Source organism: Rhineura floridana, chromosome 6 (genome assembly GCF_030035675.1).
Source record: "Rhineura floridana isolate rRhiFlo1 chromosome 6, rRhiFlo1.hap2, whole genome shotgun sequence".
In the NCBI taxonomy this organism is placed as follows: Eukaryota; Metazoa; Chordata; class Lepidosauria; order Squamata; family Rhineuridae; genus Rhineura; species Rhineura floridana.
The window spans coordinates 115,820,188-115,841,202 of record NC_084485.1 but is presented as its reverse complement, the minus strand read 5'-3'; the positions used below and the strand labels follow the sequence as shown (position 1 = coordinate 115,841,202).

The 21,015-nt window shown below is 44.4% G+C and overlaps 1 protein-coding gene across 1 annotated transcript in view; it reads left to right on the top strand.

The window, feature by feature from the left end:
- COL24A1 (collagen type XXIV alpha 1 chain) overlaps positions 1 to 21,015 on the top strand; it is a 333,005-nt gene that overhangs the window by 207,170 nt on the left and 104,820 nt on the right. The window contains exons 32-35 of the mRNA XM_061633547.1: positions 1,016 to 1,069; positions 14,103 to 14,156; positions 15,130 to 15,183; positions 18,836 to 18,889. Coding sequence (XP_061489531.1) covers positions 1,016 to 1,069; positions 14,103 to 14,156; positions 15,130 to 15,183; positions 18,836 to 18,889 — 216 coding nt within the window. The remainder of the gene's footprint in view (positions 1 to 1,015; positions 1,070 to 14,102; positions 14,157 to 15,129; positions 15,184 to 18,835; positions 18,890 to 21,015) is intronic.

Genomic DNA, 21,015 nt, shown 5'->3' with positions numbered 1-21,015 from the left:
AAATCCGTTTTATCACAGACCATTATGGGACATGGAAAATTAGTGTGTGTGTAACAGGCAATAACCACTATGCAACAACACATCCAATGCTGCAATTCAAAAAAAACCTTTATGCCAGGCTGAGGGAGATTTAGATTGACGCCACATTACTCCAGCAGCATGGAGCTTCCTGTTCTGCCTGCCAAATGTGCAGGCAGATGGAAGCACTGCTGGCAGAATTTCTGCTAGCAGCATCCCTCAGTAAGCCCCCAAATGGAGCATTGTAGGAGAGGGGGAGGATCTGAGGCAGTTCGGGATCCTCTGGGTCCTGTGTCAACCCTACTGCTGTCACATGAAGCCCGCCCACTCTCTGGCCAGGGTTTGGATTGCAGCCCAAGTGTCTGAAAATCTCCCGTTTGTACACAGGATTCATGTCTTAGCTGGCATGTGCAAAATTATTGCACTAAAACATTTTTCTAAGGACAATTTCTGTCACTGCAGACTTAAATTGAAAAGTGGACTGCTTTGTAAGTTCCCCACCATCACTGTCTCTGATTTGTGGGCTACTTTGCAAGTCCCCGCCCCCGGTTCTCTGATTTGAGGCACAGAAAGGGAACAGAAGTAGCATATGAAAACTAACAAAAATTGTCTATACTTCTGTTCTAGGTGCCTATTTCATCCTAGAGAACAGCAGTCATTTGCCGTTTATTTGATACAGTGAATGTGCAATCTATATATGTCTTATCAGAAGTAAGCCCCTTTTTCAATGCGGGTATGGGATTGTAGCCTCAGTCTTTCCATACGTGCATTTCTGCTGAAGACTAGTTTAAAGAAATTGCTTTTTATGTTTTTAATTGGCAAAGCAATTAACCACAAGAGCTAACTTGGTAAGAGCATATTCATGAAGTGAAAAAAATAGAAATGTCACTGAAGGGGTTGTACGAGCAATGTGTTGGCTTTATAAGCCAAGAAATGAAATGCCTTTTAAACTGGAATTTGAAACAGCTTTTTTTCTCTGTTGGCTTTGTGCTTTTAGGGTTTGCCTGGTCCTCCAGGAAACACAGGAGACATTGGTCCTATGGGTGAGCCAGTAAGTTGCTTTCAGTATTCTCTAATAATACTTTCACATGTCCTTGGGACACAGATGTGGTATTTCACAATGTAATTAAGTATACACTGTAGAAGAAGCTACATTAAGGCTGCAATCCTGTGCACACTTACATTGTAGTACGTCCCATTGTATTCAGTAGGACTTGTTGCTGAGTAGACATGTATCAGATTGTGCTTTTAATCTGTACTTAGTCCTGATTTGCATCCCCAAATACTAAATTGCACTTGATTGTTTTAGCCCGTAGTAGTTATGAGAAAAATTCTTCCTATGTTGATGCATAGCCACTTCAGCTTGTAGTAGGCTGGTCATTTGCATCCACCACCACATGAAGGATCCAGCTTTTGGCACACCACTGCACATATAACGCTGAGTGTCTGCAATAATGTGACAACCACTTACTTTTGCATTTGGCTGGAAGATACGTCCAACTGGCTTGCCACGGGCTCAGGCAGATGGAAGGGCAATACAGTCAAGGATTTTTACATGGCTACTGTACATCCTTGCTCATGCCCTCTGTTTCTTCAACTTAACCATTCTTATCTGTCCCAAATTTCTTTGTATTGTTAAGTGACAGCATCCATACTCCAGTAGTTCTGCTTATGTCTGGAACTCTCTCCTAGAACAGTTAGATCAGAGATAGGCAACTTGTGGTCCTCCTTATGTTGCTGAATTACAGTTCCAGTAATCCCTAACAATTGGCCATACTAGCTGGGCTCATGGGAGTTAGAGGACCACAGCTTTCCTATGCCTGAACTTGATGATGTCAGTGTACTTTCTCCCTCTGAAGTCTGTGCTTTTAACTCAAGATGAAATACATGTACACTTTCTCATCTTTATCCCTTATTACTCTTCCCCTCCCCTCCTGTTCTTCTTTCTCCGCTATCAGACCTTAAGTTATAATATCCTTTGTCCTAACTGATGCTATAAACAACAAGTTTTTACTTTCCTTTTTTGTTTTTTTTTCTGTTAAGGGCTGTGTACATTGATGCTGCTGTATAAAATATTACCGGTGTTATTGTACTATTCACCTATATAGTTGTGTGAGGTTGTCAACATGTATAAACAGTCAGTCATACTAACTTTAGTTGGATCACTTTGGTAAAACCTGTCCAACAGAAGTTAAGTTGGTACAATTCTTTTTTATGCAGCTTTATGTTGTTCAGAAATAGACACATCTGTATTACATGTTATATAAATAGTATTTAAATACTCGTGTTAGTGGCTTCTGTGTTAATTTCTGCCACATTTTGCTCTAGTCAGTCTGTAATTTTAGATACACTTGATATGTTAGTACGTTATCAAAAAGAATCATGCCATAAACACCAGACATTATTTTGCTGAAGAATGTCCTCTTATGCTAATTTCTACAAAGGTTTGTTTGTTTATTTATTTGTATGTATGTATGTATATGTACTTCTAACTGTGAATTTTTCAAAGTCTGGCCTTGTGCCTGCTAATCTCACCTTTTTGGCTATATATTATATATATAATGTGTGAATGTTTTCCACTTTGTGAGCTCATAATGAAGATGTGAGCAGCCATAATTTCGTAGTGCTTGTACATGTAACAGAATACAAACACACAGACACAGAGTCATCACAAGTGACAATCTGTATGCTACATTGCATGTTATTTCCAACATAGAAGTGCTTTCAGTGTATAAACAGCATAATATTTGAAGTGTCCCTCAATCAACCTTGCAAATAAGCCCACAAAAGTTACTAGCCCACAAAAATGTTAACTTTCCTACCTGCCCACACAGACACATTATATTAAGTTATGGTCTAACACTCCTCATCAAGTTTTTGTAAAGCTTCTGTGGAGTTCTTTTTCAACCCAAATAACAGCATGAGTTGCTATTTAGAACTGTAACCTAAATAGTTAACTGTTTTGTGTGATTAAAATATATGTCCCATATATATATATTTGGGTGCAAATGGAGCATTTATTAACATCTGTTTATTCTTTTGTTTATAGTTTGCCACATTCAAAAGACTTGGGTAGATTATGCAAAACAGCTTGCTGAAATTCCTCCTCTCCCATCTCCAGTTAGCGAAAGCTGGCATAGGTGTAAACTTTAAAGGAACACTTTGGGGAGTTTTGAAAGTCCCTGGTGGAGGAAGAAGTATAACTTTGACCACAGAGAAAAATACCTCCCTGTCTTTGTCATGGGCTCCTGGCATAGGTGATATCTTCGTGACCTAGATCATCATTATTAGTAATTGCAGTGGCATATTTCTGTACAATACAAAATATTTTTGATGTAACTAGTATATATGTTAGGGATAGAATCCTCTCTTTCTTACCTTCTGTTTTTAAGTGTGGTCCCCTGGTGGTCGTAAAATGATCCGATTCCTTTTTCCTCCCATATCTTTTTATTTTTCTGATCTCCTCAGATTTTTTTTCGTTTGCAGAGAATTACTGATATTATAATCACTATTTATTCATGAGTCTCCACTGGTATTGATCTTTATTCTGAACTCTGTAATTATTGCCTGTTTATATTCCTTTTCAAGGGGAGGAGGAGGGGGAGGCCGGAGGGGAGGGGAAGGAGAAGGAGGGGAAAGGAAGGTATTGAAAGGGAATCGGGAGGAAAAGGGGGGATGAAGGAAAGAACAGTGAAGGGGCAAGAGGGAGGGGATGGGGGAGGAGGGCAGGTTTGATCATTTGCATGCTTTTTGAGTTCAGTGGGATTTACTCCTGTGCAATCATGCTTAGGATAGATGAAACTGACCTGGGGGAAGGGCAGGTGGGGGAGGAGGGGAGGAAGGGCAGGGGAGGATATTGGGTGGGTGGGGACTGGGCAGAGGGGAAGCCCCTTTCCTTTCCAAAAGGAAAACATTGTGAACAATATAATTGCTTTTCATTGTGTTTTCCCCACCTTTTTATTCTACAGCAGGCACATGTAGCCTCCCACCCAAATTTAGACCAAAGCTGTCCCTGGCCACATCCACACCAGACTCTTATTTCACTTTAGGCAGTCATGGCTTCTCCGAAAGAATCCTGGGAAGCATAGTTAGTGAAGGGTGCTGAGAGTTGCTAGGAGATGCCCTGTTCCCCTCACAGAGTTTCAATCAGAGTGGCTGACAAACCACTCTGGCCACTGGACCTCTGTCAGGGGAATAGGAGTCTCCTCTCAGCACCCTTCACAAACTACACTTCCCAGGATTCTCTGGGGGAAGGCATGACTGCCTCATGTGAAATTAAAAGTCTGGTGTGGGTGTGGCCCCCTGATTAGCCAAGCCCAACAGCTGTGAGCCTGGCTTTTAGAACACTGGCAGTTCTTACTGAGTGTGCCTGCACTATCATAGAGTCCAATGTGAAATTTCTTAAATTAACTAAAAACCAGCCATGCATTTTTTTATACTTTTAAACTGCCGAAGATGAATGTCAGAGTATGGGGCAAGGTCAGCAATAGGATTACAGGCACTCTGTGAACATGGCTGATTTTTAATGAATTTCAACAGATTATGAGAACTGTGACAGAAAAAAATCCAAAAGGGGACTGGTTTCTCTCTCTCTCTTTTTACACTTTGAACTGTCAATTTTCTCTGACTGTTTTGTGTATTGCCATAAAAATTTAGAAGGTTAAGCATGCGTTTCTGAGTTCAGGACTACAAGTTTTGTACGGTTTTGTTTTGAAATGAGCTTATGATCAGAATGGCATGGGGGCATTTTCAATTTACCATTGCGGAATGCGAAAAATCCATGTTGACTGTCATGGCTGTATACTATGCCAGGTGTTTAACAACTTAGTGTTTTCAGTCCTCGCCATGCAGGTCTGCTTTGATGAATGTACTTCAAGGAGATGTTTAGCAGATGCTTAAGAGATATTTAGCATCTGCTACTGCCACATAGCTGTAATCCCATTAAAAATTACATGCTGAAATAATCTCTGCCATGAGTTCTTAAAGTCCTGTACTGGCTGCCCAAACCCTCGATGCATGGCAAAGGGTTTTGACCATTATAATAATTGTCCATAACAGGAACACACAATATAAGTGGAGTCCAATAAAACTCTTTCTAGGAATCATGTCACTGCATGCCACATTTAAAATGCAGTTTAATAAAATATACAACCTTCAATGAATGAATTTCTTGTTTTGTGCATGGATTACTATCTTACATCCTTACCCAAGATTTCCCCAGATGCCTTAGACAATGCAGAGCCTTTAGTACCTGCAAGGAGAAGGGAAAAGGAGCCCCACTGTGGATCCAGCAACACCAATCACACTTCATCCTCACTTAGCTCATCCCCCTCCTGTGTTTACTTAGGGTAGCTAAACTCACTTATCATTGGAGCCTGTATGTTAACATAATATGTAGTTAGAAGTGTACCATTTCATGTTGTGCTAGAACGGGGGTGAGAATCCTGTATCCCTTCATATGATGTTGGATCACAGCTCCCATCATCCCTGACCATTGGCCATGCTGGCTACGGCTTATGGGAGTTACAGTCCAACAGTATCTGAACAGCCACAGGCTCCCTATCCCAGTGTCAGAAGGTTTCAGTGGCTTTGCTAGGGAAGCTGCATGTTGCAGATGGGCTCAAAAAGCAAAGAGGTGTTTGTTCTGTCTCCTTAATAAGCAATCAGCCTCTTTTTTTTTTTAACAGTAGATCTGGAATTTTATGTCCTCCTTCCCAATTTTTCCACAGAAAGATCGTTCCACTTATACCTAGGTTGCAAAGCAACATTAAATATACTTTGAATGTGATTATACCTTCATGTCAGTCACATCCTCTAATTAATTTTTTTGCTGGGGATTGCTTGTACCTGAGCTTCCAGCATTGTTCACTATATATTTTGACTTCTGGTTTTCCATTGGAGTCAAGAGAAAAAGGCATCTATGCCAAGCCTGTCTGAGCTCTGTGGGAATGGTATGGAGCAATGTTTGACTCTTGGCTCACACCCTAATCTTCATGACACTGAAGCAGCAGAATGCCATGGAGGTGCTTGAAGGCACTTAGGTTATCGCATACATTTCTTCTTAATGGAGAAATTCTGTTGCTTGAAGTTATTTGTTCTTTGTTTTAAAATTTAGGAAGGTTGACAGGTTCCCAGTAGTGTCCTGTTTATTATGGTGCCAGATGAAAGGAAATACCTCCTCCTGTCCTCCATTTTCCCTATGAGTCCAGCCATCACAGCGGGTATTAGCTCCACCTATCGTGCGAAGGCAAGAATGTCTTTGAAGTCAAGACTAGGGGCGTCAGGCCCCTCCCACTCTCCAGTTCATTCTTGCCTTCGTACGAACAAGATTGAGATACTATAGCGTAGCATTTAGCTAAGTTTTTTCGTATTTGTCTGTTTATTTGTTCTGAGTGGGTGCGAACCTAGTGTTACTTGTGTGTCTCCCCAGTCCATCCTTTCCCTGTTTTTCTGTTTAACTTCATTTAAGTTTATTTCTACTTCTTTTGAGGGTTCCCTCAGAGACCGCGGCTGCGGTTCTCCATGTTTTTGTGTTTAGCCTTCCATTTACTTTTATTTCCCTTGCTTGTCTGAGGGTCCCCACAGAGACCGCTGCTGCGGTTCTCTACCTTTTTTGGCCGTTTTTGAGCCTTTCCCTCCCTGGCTTTGCCATCCATTGGGAGCTCGCGGCTTTGTCTCTCCCGTAGCGCTTTTCCTGCTCAAGCCGCGCTCTGTGGAGCTTTTGAAGGGACCGCGGCTGCGGTTCTCTTCCAGGCGGGAGCTTGCGGCTGCGGCTCCCTGCCCTTTTTCCCAGACACCTAATTTCAGCCTGCCGCCTTAATTCAGCCTGCCGGGGTTCTGCCTCTCCGGAGCCTGTTGATACGGCTCCTGTTCTCCCTCTATCTCCGTGACTTTAATTTTCGCCGCGTAGAGCTCTGCAGCCGGCTGCGGCAGCGGCTTGCCTTCCTGCTGCCTCATCCGTCACAGGCTTCTCTCGGCAGTCTCCTTCTTGGGGTTTTTTAGAGCCGCAAGCGCGGCTATCGGCCCCGCGGCTCCCCCTGCAAGACTGTGCTGGGCTACCCTTCCCCCAGTTCATTACCAGACGGCCGCCATTGCTGCGTCTGTCTCCGCCATTTTTAGATCATTTTTTCTCGCCCTTTTTTTTTCCCGGGCACCATTTTTGTTGGATTCAAATTTCCCGCCTTTTTTGTTACCCCTTTATTAACCAACTTATACCTTCCCTGCAAGCTATCTGTATGTGTGTTGTCTGTGTGTTGTAGACAGACTTACACAGGGCTTCCTCACACACAAATTTACTATGACTGTATCATCAAGGCTGGAGTTTTAATACAGTGGCTGCCTTGTACTAAAGTTGAATTATATTCAGTACCATCAAGGCTGGAGCTTTAATATCAGTGGCTGACTTGTACTAAATCTGAATTATATTCAGTATTATCAAGGCTGGAGCTTTAATATCAGTGGCTGACTTGTACTAAATTTGAATTATGTTCAGTATCATCAAGGCTGGAGCTTTAATATCAGTGGCTGACTTGTACTAAATCTGAATTATATTCAGTATTATCAAGGCTGGAGCTTTAATATCAGTGGCTGACTTGTACTAAATCTGAATTATATTCAGTATTATCAAGACTGGAGCTTTAATATCAGTGGCTGACTTGTACTAAATTTGAATTATATTCAGTATTGTCAAGGCTGGAGCTGACTTGTACTAAATCTGAATTATATTCAGTATTATCAAGGCTGGAGCTTTAATATCAGTGGCTGACTTGTACTAAATCTGAATTATATTCAGTATTATCAAGGCTGGAGCTTTAATATCAGTGGCTGACTTGTACTAAATCTGAATTATATTCAGTATTATCAAGGCTGGAGCTTTAATATCAGTGGCTGACTTGTACTAAATTTGAATTATATTTAGTATCATCAAGGCTGGAGCTTTAATATCAGTGGCTGACTTGTACTAAATCTGAATTATATTCAGTACATCCTGCCCCCTCTGTGGCCGTGTACCACGCCTGAAATCCAGCCTACAGCACTAATCTGAACTATATGTTGTACATCCTGCCCCTCTGTGGCCGTGTACCAAGCCTAAAATACAGCCTATATTATACAGCCTATATTATTCTAACGCTGATACCACAGTGCATCCTGCCCCCTCTGTGGTCGTGCACTTAGCCATCTGTCAGTGTATCCTACCCCCTCTGTGGTCGTACACTGTGCCAGTTCGGGTCTTTACATCCTGCCCCCTCTGTGGCCGTGTACTGCACCCAAGTTAATATAAGATGGCAGAACAGCCAGGCATGTCGCAATCAGCCAATATGATGCCAGATCAGCCAGGCATGTCACAAACAGCCCAGCCGCAACACTCTAAGGCGACTAAGCCTAAGCATGTTAAAGCAATGGCTAAGACAAAACATCTTTCAAGCCATAGCAAACCAAAGCGGCCATGCTATGCCTCTGTGCCAACCCCCACCACTACCACAGCAACTCAGGCACACATAAGCGATATACTTCATTCCCCTGCTGCTTCCTCTGACGAGGAAGATTTTGCCGGCTTCCACACTCAGCCTTTGCCTAACCAGCCTCCCTCCGTTTTACCGTTCCAAACATCTGCTCCAATAGCCACTCAGGCACAAACATCTACCACAACTGGGCTGCTGCCGTCCCCTGATTTCCTCTTCCAACTTCAAGCCATGCTGGCATTTTTCACCCAAATGCAGTCACCACCACAAGTTCCGGCCATACCCCAACTCAACATGGACCAACGTGCATGTCATGAAGCTCATCCTTCCTGTTCACCTAACCCCTTTGATGTAGCCAGAGGCAGATGTATTGACGAAGCCTCGTATGCGGAGGAGTCAACCTTCACTGACCACGTTGAAGGAGTTGACTGGAGCGATTATTCAGATCATGAGGATACATCGTATCACTTGTTTAATGCTTCAGACTATCAGTCCCTGGCACGCAGGGTAGTTAATACCCTTGGTCTCCAGACTGCGCCTTCAACTTCCTCCACCCCAGCCATCAAAGGGGCCAAGGTTCTCAAATCCCCTGCACCTACTGAACATTACATTCCGGTGCCGGACCCGATTGCCGAATTGGCCTCTGAAGAATGGGCTCACCCATTCCATTCTCGCCGCTTCAAAAACCTGGCTGACAGGTTTTACGCCCTAGCTCCGGACTTTGCCACCAAGTTAGACGTCCCTGGCATAGATGAACCAATCGCTCGCCTCGTTTCACGTTCTCTCTTGCCCAGGGAAGGGGAATCCCAACTAAAGGACACTACTGAGCGGCAAATAGACTTCGCCCTCCGCAAAAATCACGAGGCCACTGCCCTCTCCATGCGTGCCTCCGCTTCGGCCTCCATTTTCTCCAGAGCAGCTATGATGTGGCTGGATGATCTTCTAGAGGACACTAACCCTGATCCTGTCGCCCTCAGAAGGTCACTGGTAAAGTTGCGTAAGACAGCAGCTTTTGTGGCCGATGCCACCTTGGACGCCACTCAATTGGGGGCACGAGCCATGACGGCTCAGATAGTCGCTCGACGGACCCTCTGGCTTCGCCACTGGCAAGCTGATTCAGCGGCCAGAATGAATCTGTCCAGGGCTCCTTACTCCGGATCGTTACTCTTCGGCGAGGAAGCTCTAAAGGCAGTGCTGGTTGATCCCAAAGACACCCACAAACCGGTTCTGGCCACTGTCCAGAACATCGACCACAGGCCTTTCAGGCGATCTCCTTCCTTCCGTACTAACCAGCCTTTTCAAGGAACGCGGCCAGGAGGACGAGGCCGCAACTTCAGATCCTATGACCCCAATTCATTCAGGGGCTCCTGGAACCGACGCTTCCAGGGCAGAGACCTACGGCTGGCTTGTCAACTTCGACAAAAGCCATCTCCAACCAACCCAACGCCTACTACATCTAGGGGCAATGTTGGACACCCTGCAGGCAATGGTATTCCTGGCTCCAGATCGCATCACTGCCATCACAAGCATCGCAAGGTCCCTGATGCAACAAACATCAGCAGACGTCATGCTTCTAGCCAGGGCGCTCGGAATGTTCATTTCTACAATCCATATTGTGCAATGGGCTCGAGCCCACACTCGGCATCTTCAATGGACTCTACTGCCCTTTCAACAGGACATTGCCAGCTCCAACCATCGCAAAGTTCGCTTGACCCCCGCGCTGCGCCTATCATTCCGCTGGTGGACGAGGTCCCAACACCTCTCCAAGGGCACGCCGTTCAGAGAACCACACAGAACTGTTGTAACCACAGATGCCAGCCTCATCGGCTGGGGAGCCCACTGCAACTCCCAGTACGTTCAGGGGGTTTGGTCCACCACGGAGCAGACTCAAAGCATCAACTGGCTGGAGCTAAAGGCTGTACATTTAGCTCTACTTCATTTTCAGTCTCTGTTCCCTTTGGACCATGTCCTCATTCGAACGGACAACACGTGTGTAAAATCACATTTGAACAGACAGGGGGGCACCAGGTCTCGTCCTCTGCAGGACCTAGCCTCCCTCATCTTTGTCTGGGCAGAACATCATCTACAATCCCTGAAAGCAGAACATCTCAGAGGGATTTGGAATGTGACAGCAAACTGGCTCAGCAGACAACAGGTTTTTCCGGGGGAATGGAATCTTCACCCAGCCATTTTCCATCGTCTTCAGAGTCGGTTCGGCGAATTCTCAATCAACCTGTTTGCCTCCAGTCGCAATTGCCAGCTTCCCAGGTACTTTGCCCGATACCTGGATTCAACAATGGAAGCAATGGATGCTCTGACAATACCGTGGCCAGACGGTCTCTTGTACGCCTTTCCTCCCATACCATTGTTAGCCAAAACCTTGAGGAAGGCGCGAACCAAGAGGGCACAGCTGGTTCTGATAGCACCATTTTGGCCACGCCGACCGTGGTTCTCAGATCTTCTGGCAATGTCAATTATGGATCCTTGGACACTTCCAGTCAGGCCAGACCTTCTATCCCAGGGTCCAGTATGGCACCAGGACCCTACTTGGCTCAATCTAACAGCGTGGCGTTTGAACGGGGACATTTGAGGTCAGCTGGCCTGTCTGACGCTGTGATTGATATTATTTTGGCCTCGAGAAGACCATCTACCACTCGTATTTATCAACATACTTGGGTGGCTTTCTCCAAGTGGTGCCAGTTCCACCACCACGATCCATCCCAGGCCACCATGCAACAGGTGCTGCAATATCTCCATAGCGGCTTCATGATGGGACTTAGACCCAACACTCTACGTCGACATGCGTCCACTCTGTCGTCTATTCTCTCAGTGTCCTCTCCTGGAGCTCCTATTTCCTCACATCCGTTCATCAAACGTTTTTTGAGGGGAGTCGCCCTACGCTCTCCGGCTGTTGTCCATCGGTTTCCCTCATGGAGTTTGCGGAAAGTTCTGCAGGCTTTGCAACGCCCTCCGTTTGAACCCATCAGGACTGTGCCCCTACGTATGCTGTCCTTCAAGGTCTTGTTCCTGATCGCAATCACATCTGCCAGACGCATTTCGGAGTTGGGCGCATTGTCTTCTGCTCGACACCTCTGCGTCTTCCATAAGGACTCTGTTGTGCTGAAGACTGATCCTTCCTTCCGTCTCAAGGTTGATTCGGTTTTTCATTGCAACCAGGACATTGTTTTGCCTTCCTTTTGCCTGAATCCTACCCATCCTCTCGAGAAGGCTTGGGATTCGTTAGATGTCCAGAGGGCTCTCAAGACCTACCTGTCTAGGACCCAAGAGATTCGACGAACGGAGTCTCTGTTTGTATCCTTTCATCCAAGGTCTATGGGACATAAAGTATCCAATTCTACCTTATCCCGTTGGTTAAGGGCATGTATTACTTTAGCATATGAGTCTCTGAAGCTGTCAGTTCCAGCTAGTATAACGGCTCATTCTACCAGGTCAGCTGCCACTTCGGCTGCTTTTGTCAGTAATGCTCAAGTTGCCGATATTTGTAGGGCTGCAGTCTGGTCTACCCCACACTCGTTTATAAGGCATTATAAAATTGATCGCTATGCCTCTGCTGACGCTTCTTTTGGCAGACGAGTGTTGCAACAGGTTCTTAATGACAATTAACACGTGGGTGGTCCCTCCCTGTATGGGCTGCTCTGGTACATCCCGCTGTGATGGCCGGACTCATAGGGAAAATGGACCATTGGTCTCACCTGAAGGGTGATTTTCCTATGAGTCCGGACATCACGACCCTCCCAGTTGGAGGATGACTATATATTTTCTAATGTGTTATATATTACTGTTACGCGATTATATTTAAATGTAAGAGTGAAGTCAAGACTTCTAGTTCTGTTATACCGCTATGTTGGAGTCATGTTACTATGCATGGTACTATTGTGTTATTTTCCTGCTGCCAGGCCTGTTGGCCTTGTTCTTGTATTTTTAGATATTTCTCCTTAGACTCGCTGCGAATGAACTGGAGAGTGGGAGGGGCCTGATGCCCCTAGTCTTGACTTCAAAGACATTCTTGCCTTTGCACGATAGGTGGAGCTAATACCCGCTGTGATGTCCGTACTCATAGGAAAATCACCCTTCAGGTGAGACCAATGGTCCATTTTGTATTCTAAGTAGCTGCTTGCATGTGAGGGGAACTCACATGCTCCATTAGTTAAGTACTTAGGGTTTGTTGTGGAGCTGTGGTACGATCCAGGGGCTGCCTTTCTTGCTCGTCTGTCATTGCTAGCCACCTTTCATGTCTCTTTTCCTTCTCTCAGCTTCTCTGTGGAGTCACTTCCTTTCTCCACTTACTGCTCTTGCTGTAGTGTAGTGCAGTGGTTAGACTGTTGGGCTTGGACCTTGGAGACCAGAGTTAAAATCCCCACTCATCCAGGAAGCTTACTAGGTGACCTGAGCCAGTCACAATTCCTACACCTAACCTACCTCATAGGGTTGTTGTGGGGATAAAATGGAGAGTGGGGAACCATGAATGCCACCTTGAGCTCCTTGGAGGAAAGGTGGGATATAAATGTAATAATACTGATAAATAAATAAGATGTGGGATTTTTTGTTTGCCAGTGGTGTCTGTTGGTGTGCAAAGTATTGATTTTGTTTTTTGTAAAGATGCAGATAAAACTGGCAAGGCTCCCTTCCCCCCATCTTGTCAGGTTTACAGGAGGTTAAAGAGGAAGGATGGTGAAGATAATGGCAGAGGGGCATGCAGATGAAGGAGAAAGGCAGGGCTTCTTCCACAATATTACCATCCATGTTTTTTAAAAAAACAAAAACACTCTCCAAACCAGCTGAAAGACTAACACTAGCCTTGGAGGTTTTGAAAATCATGATAAAACAAGGCATGAAAGAAATGGATTTGTTGTCTCAATTCTTAGGAATAAAAGTTTGCCAATACCAACTGTAAAGACTAGCATGGAAGCACTCATTGTTAAAGGTATACAGTAGGACCCCAGTCATACGGTGGGTTATGTTCCAGACCCTGCTGAAAAGCAGAACTCCGTCAATAAAATGACACCCAACGCCCCAAAACGCCGTAAAAGCGGAACAAGCGCCATATGAGTGGGGTCTTACTCTAATTGAAAAACACCGTATTAGCGGAACGCCGAAAAGCGGGGCCTAGAAAATGCACAGTACTTGAGTAAGTTTCCAAAGTGCAACCAGGCAAATATTTATCGTTTGTACAGCATAAAGGAAGCCATCAGAAACACACACTCTTTTCTTTTAATTAAAGGGTAACAGGTTATTTTTCATACAGTGGTTAGTTTCACAAATTTCATTCCAGACTGTAGAGTGGCTTAGCAAAACAAGCCCCACAACAAATTCAGTCATATCTAAACAGTCTGTGTTAGTCAAAACAAGAACAGAATATAGATACAAAACATTTATAGTCCAAGATAGAAGAGGAGATTGAAATTAATCTTTAGATTGAGCAGAATAATTTTCTTATATGTTCTGATATGCATTAAAGTTAAGGATATAAATCTAGTTATATAAAAGCAATCCTTTCATTCATTTCTTACAAAACAGTAGGACTGGCATAGTACATATTGTACTAGTTTCTACAAAAGGTAATTGAATGGTATGCATACATGAGGTTTTGTTTAATACTAGGGATCAAGGGGACAACAAGGTGATGCTGGTCCTGTAGGAGAAACAGGCTTTGAGGTGAGTATAATGTCTGCAACTTCTTTGTCTCTTCCTCCTCCTCTTCCTTCTCAATCAGATTGAAGAAATCTGTAACAAGAAAGTTTGCTAATGCTCCAGTCTATTGTATTTAAATTGCATGCTGTCTTTGACTATATCTTATTTCTAACCTTGCCATATTCTGAGTATTTATTTATTTATTATTTGATTTATATCTCTCCCTTCCTCCCGGTAGGAGCCCAGAGCAGCAAATAGATAGATACGACGTTAAGCAATTAAGTAGAGTAGATATGATGTTAAGGCACTTTTGGGTGTTATCACACACTTCATTCAGGATGCATTGTGTAGATGTGCAAAATAATTGGCTAGGTCATAACTTGGCCCCACAGTCTGTGAAAGACCAAAAGTTTATTATGGAAGGGCAAACAACTGCCAGAAGTCTGGCATCAGTTTATTGAAGAACAGGGAAAAGTACATGTTCATTTTGAGGATACCTACCTTTAGCAAAACTGGGAGGTCCAAGGTAGCAGAGGGAATGAGTGAATAAATTAGAATGCTGCCAGATAAATGTGCCAATTGGTTGTCACTCAGGGAAGCCTGTAAGGAGAGGGAAAGCCTCAAAATGACTTTTGGTGGGGAGGGGTTGGGAGTCTACTATCATATACTCAGCCATGCAACACAGGCAAAGGGGAAGAGACAGATATTTGGAGGTGAACTGGACACATGTCTGGTAAGAAAACAGAAGGGAGGGCTCATCAGTGGCCTTTATTGGCCTGGATTAAGTAAGAACCTTTTAAAATATTTTTATAGTTCATTGTATTATAAGAAATCCACTGTTAACAGAAGAACTTGTTGGGAGAAGCATGGCTTTAATTTTTATTTTATTTTTTCAGTTGCACGATCCCCCTTGTGTGCTCCATCTTGCTATTATGTTGGAAAGCATTTAGTGGTGGACACTGGATGGTGAATAATCTTAGTAATGTTTTCAATATAGGGACCACCTGGCCCAGAGGGAGAACCAGGGCCACAAGGAGAACCAGGCACAAAGGTGATTATTAGCATATTGTTTTAAGTGGTGGTGGTGCTTCTGTGCAAATCACATCATCTAGGAGAATGGCGGTTTTTTTATCTCAGAACTTTTACCATTAGCTACATAGATCAGGGAAGCACAGGTTAGGAGGACAGGGCCAGCCCCAGACATGATGGGGCCCTTGGGCACAAGCCTGCCACAGGCCCCAGCGCTCCCCTTCCACGATTTGCATCAGGATCGCTGCCGCGGATCGCACAGCGAGAGCTTTGGGGCTCTGCCATTCCCTTGCTTAACCTACCTTGTTCTGTGGTTGCACATGCAGCAGTGCTCTTAACAAAGATGGCGGCTGAGGTTTCCATAAGGAGCTAAAGCCTCTGCCACCATCTTGGTTCATGGCAGGGATGTGCGCAAGCAGAAAGGGGAAGGGGAGCAGAGGGGCCCCTCAGGCCACCCTTTAGAACCGGCCCTGGTAGCAGAGTTCATAAAAAAGGTTTCTGCCTTTGTTTTGGGATAGGTGAGGAAGCATCCCTTGATCTCGGTTAAACTCTGCAGCTATATAGCTTCATTTTAGGAGCTCTTTAGGGCTTGCCTGGTGTTTCCTAGAGGCTTCATAATCTCTCCTGGATTGTTAGCTTTGCTCCATGAGAACAGCACGTTTCAAATCCACATGAAAATAGCTTACCCATGGTTAGAAAATAATAACAAGAAATGCTCTTCAAATATGTCATTGGAAGGCCTGTGAGTACATTTCTCTGAAGACTGCTATCCACTGTTTTACTTCAGTAAGCAGAAACCGTGGGTTATCCCAGGGATGGAGAAGCTCAGGATGGGGGCCAAATGCGGCCCTCCAGGCTTTTCTTTCTCTCCCTTGGGACCCTCTCCAGGCAACACCCCTCACTGGTCCTGCTCTGATGGGGAATTTTATATATACATACATGTATAGCTAATGGGGAATTCAATATACATAAACAATGAACAAAATATATTCTTTTATAAAGCTATAAAGGTTCATAACATTTTAATAGTTTAGTAGGAAGCCAGATCTTTTTCTCTTTGGAACTGACTTCCCTGACCATGCTGGTTTGTTTGGAACTATTTGTACTCAAAACAGTTGATAACACTGTGATGAATATCTCAGTACCTCTAAGACGTAGAAAGAATTGTAGCTAAGATGCTTAGCTCATTGTGAAAATTTACTTTCATGTGAAGTACTGAACATTGCCAAATTCATTAGAACACCAAATTCACTAGAACACGATGAAGAGAAGTAGAGTACCTATGCAATGCCCATGCAAATGCCTGTGTAATACCTGTGTAATACTGTCATGTCTATGTCATTCTGATGTGTTAAAGTACAAAGTACCTATGCAAAATGCCTGTGTAATACTACCATGTCTATGTCATTCTGATGTGTTAAAGTACAAAGTACCTATGCAAAATGCCTGTATAATACTATCATGTCTGTGTCATTCTGATGTGTTAAATCCTGATTGGTAGATGCTAAAGTCTTTGTCCTGAAATGTATAAAAACCTCGGACAACCAGTGCCATGCTGCAGTTCTCCACTCACTAGGAGGGAGACTGACCAAGTGTACACTTGTCATCCAGTAAAGGCCTACCTTTTTGCTATAAGCCTGTGTCTTCAAAATTTTTATTCAAGGACCCCCAGCAAAAGATCCCAATGGAGAAATACAAAATTCTCCAACAGCTCTACCCCCTCCTTGAGCGCAGTCCAAGCTATAATTTCCAGCACCATTAACAAACTATAGTTCCCAGAATTCTTTGGGAGAAGTCATGTGCTTTAAATGTATGGTGTGTACACAGCCTAACAATCATTTTCTCACTTACTTTGATATGGCTCTGCTTGCCCCTGCGGAAGTCTACACAAGAACTGAAAGATTCAAGTAATAGAAACTGGCCACTGCTCTAGCTGCTGCCGTTGCTGCATTCCCTACCATGTGCCCCATGTTTGTACAAATAGAGCAGACAATCAAGGAACAAGCTGTACACATGGCATGCATACAAGAGAGTGTCACATGGTTGCCCTGGCAATTATTATTATTATTATTTATTGAATTTATTAGTCGCCCATCTGGCTGGCTGTCCAGCCACTCTGGGCGACATACAAAATAGGCATACAATACCTAGACATTAAAAATCTAAAAACAATGAAGATAAAATCTAGCGAACTCCAAAAGCCTGCCTGAAGAGCCAGGTCTTCAAGGCCTGGCAGAAACTCATCATGGAAGGGGCATGGCGGAGATCATTTGGGAGGGAGTTCCACAGGGTGGGGGCCACAACTGAAAAAGCCCTCTCTCTAGTCCTCACCAGTTTGGCTGTTTTGACTGATGGGATGGAGAGAAGGTCTTTTGAGGTTGATCTTGTTGGGCGGCATAGCTGATGATGCTCCTTTAGATAGACTGGGCCGAAACCGTATAGGGATTTAAAGGTCAAAACCAACACCTTGAATTGGGCCCGGTAAGCAACTGGTAACCAGTGCAACTCTTTTAGCACTGGAGTGATACGATCTCGCCGGCGGCTGCCTTTAATCAGGCACGCCGCCGCATTCTGTACCAGTTGAAACTTCCAGACCATTTTCAAGGGTAGCCCCACGTAGAGTGCATTACAGTAGTCTAGGCGAGAGGAGACCAGGGCATGTACCACCAATGGGAGCAGATGATTGGGAAGGTAGGGGCGTAGCCTCCATATCAGATGGAGTTAATACAGCGCTGCCTGGCTCACAGCTGAAACCTGAGCTTCCATGGACAGTTGGGAGTCAAGAATGACCCCCAGGCTACGGACCTGGTCTTTCAGGGGCAATTGTACCCCATTGAACACCAGGTCCAAATCCCCTAACCTTCTCTTGTCTCCCACAAACAGTACCTCAGTTTTGTCAGGGTTCAGCTTCAGCGTATTCCTTCCTATCCAGCCACTCATCGATTCCAGGCACTTGGATAGGGTTTCTACAGCCAACCTCGGTGAAGATTTATATGAGAGATAGAGCTGCGTGTCATCCACATATTGGTGACACTGCAGCCCAAATCTCCTGATGATAGTCCCCAGTGGCTTTATTAAGATGTTAAATAGCATCAGGGAGAGGATGGAGCCCTGTGGCACCCCACAAGTGAGAGGCCAAGGGTCCGAAACCTCATCCCCCAATGCTACTCTTTGGTGCCTATCAGAGAGGAAGGAATGGAACCACTGCAATACAGTGCCCCCTATGCCTAACTCCTCCAGGCAATCCAGAAGGATACCATGGTCAATGGTATCCAAAGCCGCTGAGAGGTCTAGGAGGACGAGGAAGGTGCACTCACCCCTATCCAACGCTCTCCTCATATCATCCACCAAGGCTGTTTCAGTGCCATGTCCAGGCAATACACTACCAGCCTTTCATTGCAATTCCCAAGCAGCCTTGCAAGAAAGTGCATGCAACCTGGAAAGGAATTGCGTATGTGCCTGTTGTACCTCCAGTACCATCCATACTGTTCATGAACAAAAACAAAAGTCGCATAAAGGCAAATTAAGATTTTGTTTTTTTATTGGGATTATGTGTTTGCATTATTATAAAATGAGACATCTGTCATGTCAAACATTATATTTTGTTCCATCTTTTGCTCTTCTAATTTCTGGTCTGTAGTCAATAGGTTTCATATGTTTGTTGCATGCAACAGGGAGATGCTGGACCCATTGGCAATGCTGGAGAACCAGGAGAACAAGGCTTAAGAGTAAGTGGTAAATATGAAACATATTTTGGAACTAAAGAGACTTGTGTTTTAGAAATGCAAAGTAGTGTGCAAACTATGAAATTAAAGAAGGAATGAAGGAGTCTCTTTGATTTCTGTACCTGGAAAAAAACTTAGCACCACAATAGATTAAACAGAGCTCTACATCATGATTATGTGTGAACAGTTTAGAGGTCTTCTTTTTGTAGCATAAAAGGTATAAAAAGACTTTAGATCAGTGTTATCCAAACTTCTGATAGCTAAAGCATTTTTTCCTTGCTGAATTAAAATAAGAAACACACTTCATTCTTACACTTGAAAAATATAAGTATAGAGCATACTTTAGTAAGATTTACCTGCCTCCATAGGAGCCCTCCCCCATCAGTGTCTGCATCAGTGATCTGGGTGTGGCTGTTTATCAGAAGGAGGTAAGGCGGTAGCGTGACTCACAAAGACACAGTAGTCTGCTCCCTCTGACAGCAGATAAATATTGTACTGTCTCTGTATTGGGAATGAATGAAAGATCCAGTCACACCTGGAGAAAGCAGAATAACCTGTCCCCAGCAGAGATTAATTAGAAGCAAGCAAGGTAGTAAATCCTGAAGAGAAACGGCAGACAGCCTGTATCTGAGTGGGTATTATAGGTTCACAAGAATCTTTATTTTTCCCCCTCATAGCACACTAGCACCTCTCACAGCACGTTAATATCCCTTAGCACACAGTTTTGAGAATAGCTACTATAGGTATTCTAATTTGTATCAGAGTTGGCTTATTATTAATCTTGGCTGTGTAATAAGTGAGTCAAAGGGCATGATTGGATCTTGCTTCCCATTGAAAGAGAGATTATTGTAAGCTTGGCCCAAGAAACCTGAACTCAGTGGTTCAATTAACATGCAACATTAAACCATGATTTAGGATTCCATGAGTTAGTCTTGGGTTTGCATACTCCCTTCTTCCCCTTCCTCCTCATATACTTTGATTCCCCTCGCAGCTTCTTGTTTAGGGCAAATCGTAGTTCACTATTACAATTGAATTGGCAAACTATTGTTTGTGTTTGCCCTACAAACCAGAATTGGAAACCACCATCTAAATCATGGCTTTCAATTATGGTTTGGACATCAATCACAAACCGTAGTTTGCTGATTTGTATGTAATGGAAAACTGTGGCTTCTGCTAAACAGGAAGTCAGGAAGTGTTGAGATGAAGAGGGAGTGCATACGTCTAAGCAGGGCTGGCGCCAGGCATGACAGAGCCCTTGGGCACCAGCCTGCTCTCGGCCTGCAGTGTTGTAACCTAACACTTCCAATACAGGCAGCACAGGCGTAATAAGCCCACCCGCATGCTCCACCTTCTTCCCATATTGTATGAATGACATGCGCACTTAGGAAAGCCCCCACTGCCATCTTGGGTGATGGTAGGCATGCGCGCACAGTGTTCACCCTGATGGGAGAGGTGGGTAGAACATGCAGGTGGACTTATTGAAGCGACACTGCCTCTTCAGAGGATGCCTGGGAGCTCCCTCTCTGCAATCCGCTGCAGCGTTGAGTTGCAGGACCTGATGCTGCCGTGGATCATGGAATAGGAGCCCCACCCTCCCACCCTAACGAGAGGGACTCCTCTGGGCTGCAGGGACCCTCAGTCTAGGAGGCCCAACCTGGCTGCCCTTTGGTGTTGGCCCTGAATCTAAGCAGGCATGGCTAACCATTTTTGGGCTGAGAGCCACTGTGACCCATGGACAACCCCCCAGGGGCCACATGTCAAAGTGGGTATGGCCAAAGTATATAAGAGCACATTTGAGTTGGGGATTATGGAATCACAGTGGGAGGGCATAGGAGTTGTTTAAAAATGGTATGTGCTTTATATTTTTTCTTTTTCTTTTTTACAAATGTGGGGTTCTTTGGGAGCCACAAAAAACTCATGAAGGGCTGTGTGTGGCCTGCAAATTGCAGTTTAGCCACCCCTAGCAGTCTAAAGCTTACTCAAGTGACATCAGGCCATGGTTTGGCATTAAATGGGTATCATGCCAGTGTTGTTGAGAAGCACTCTCTGCAGTTGATGTGCCTTCCCAAGGAAATCTGTTTTGAGAACCGAAGGATATGGAAAGGATATAACATGAGCACAGAAGAAGA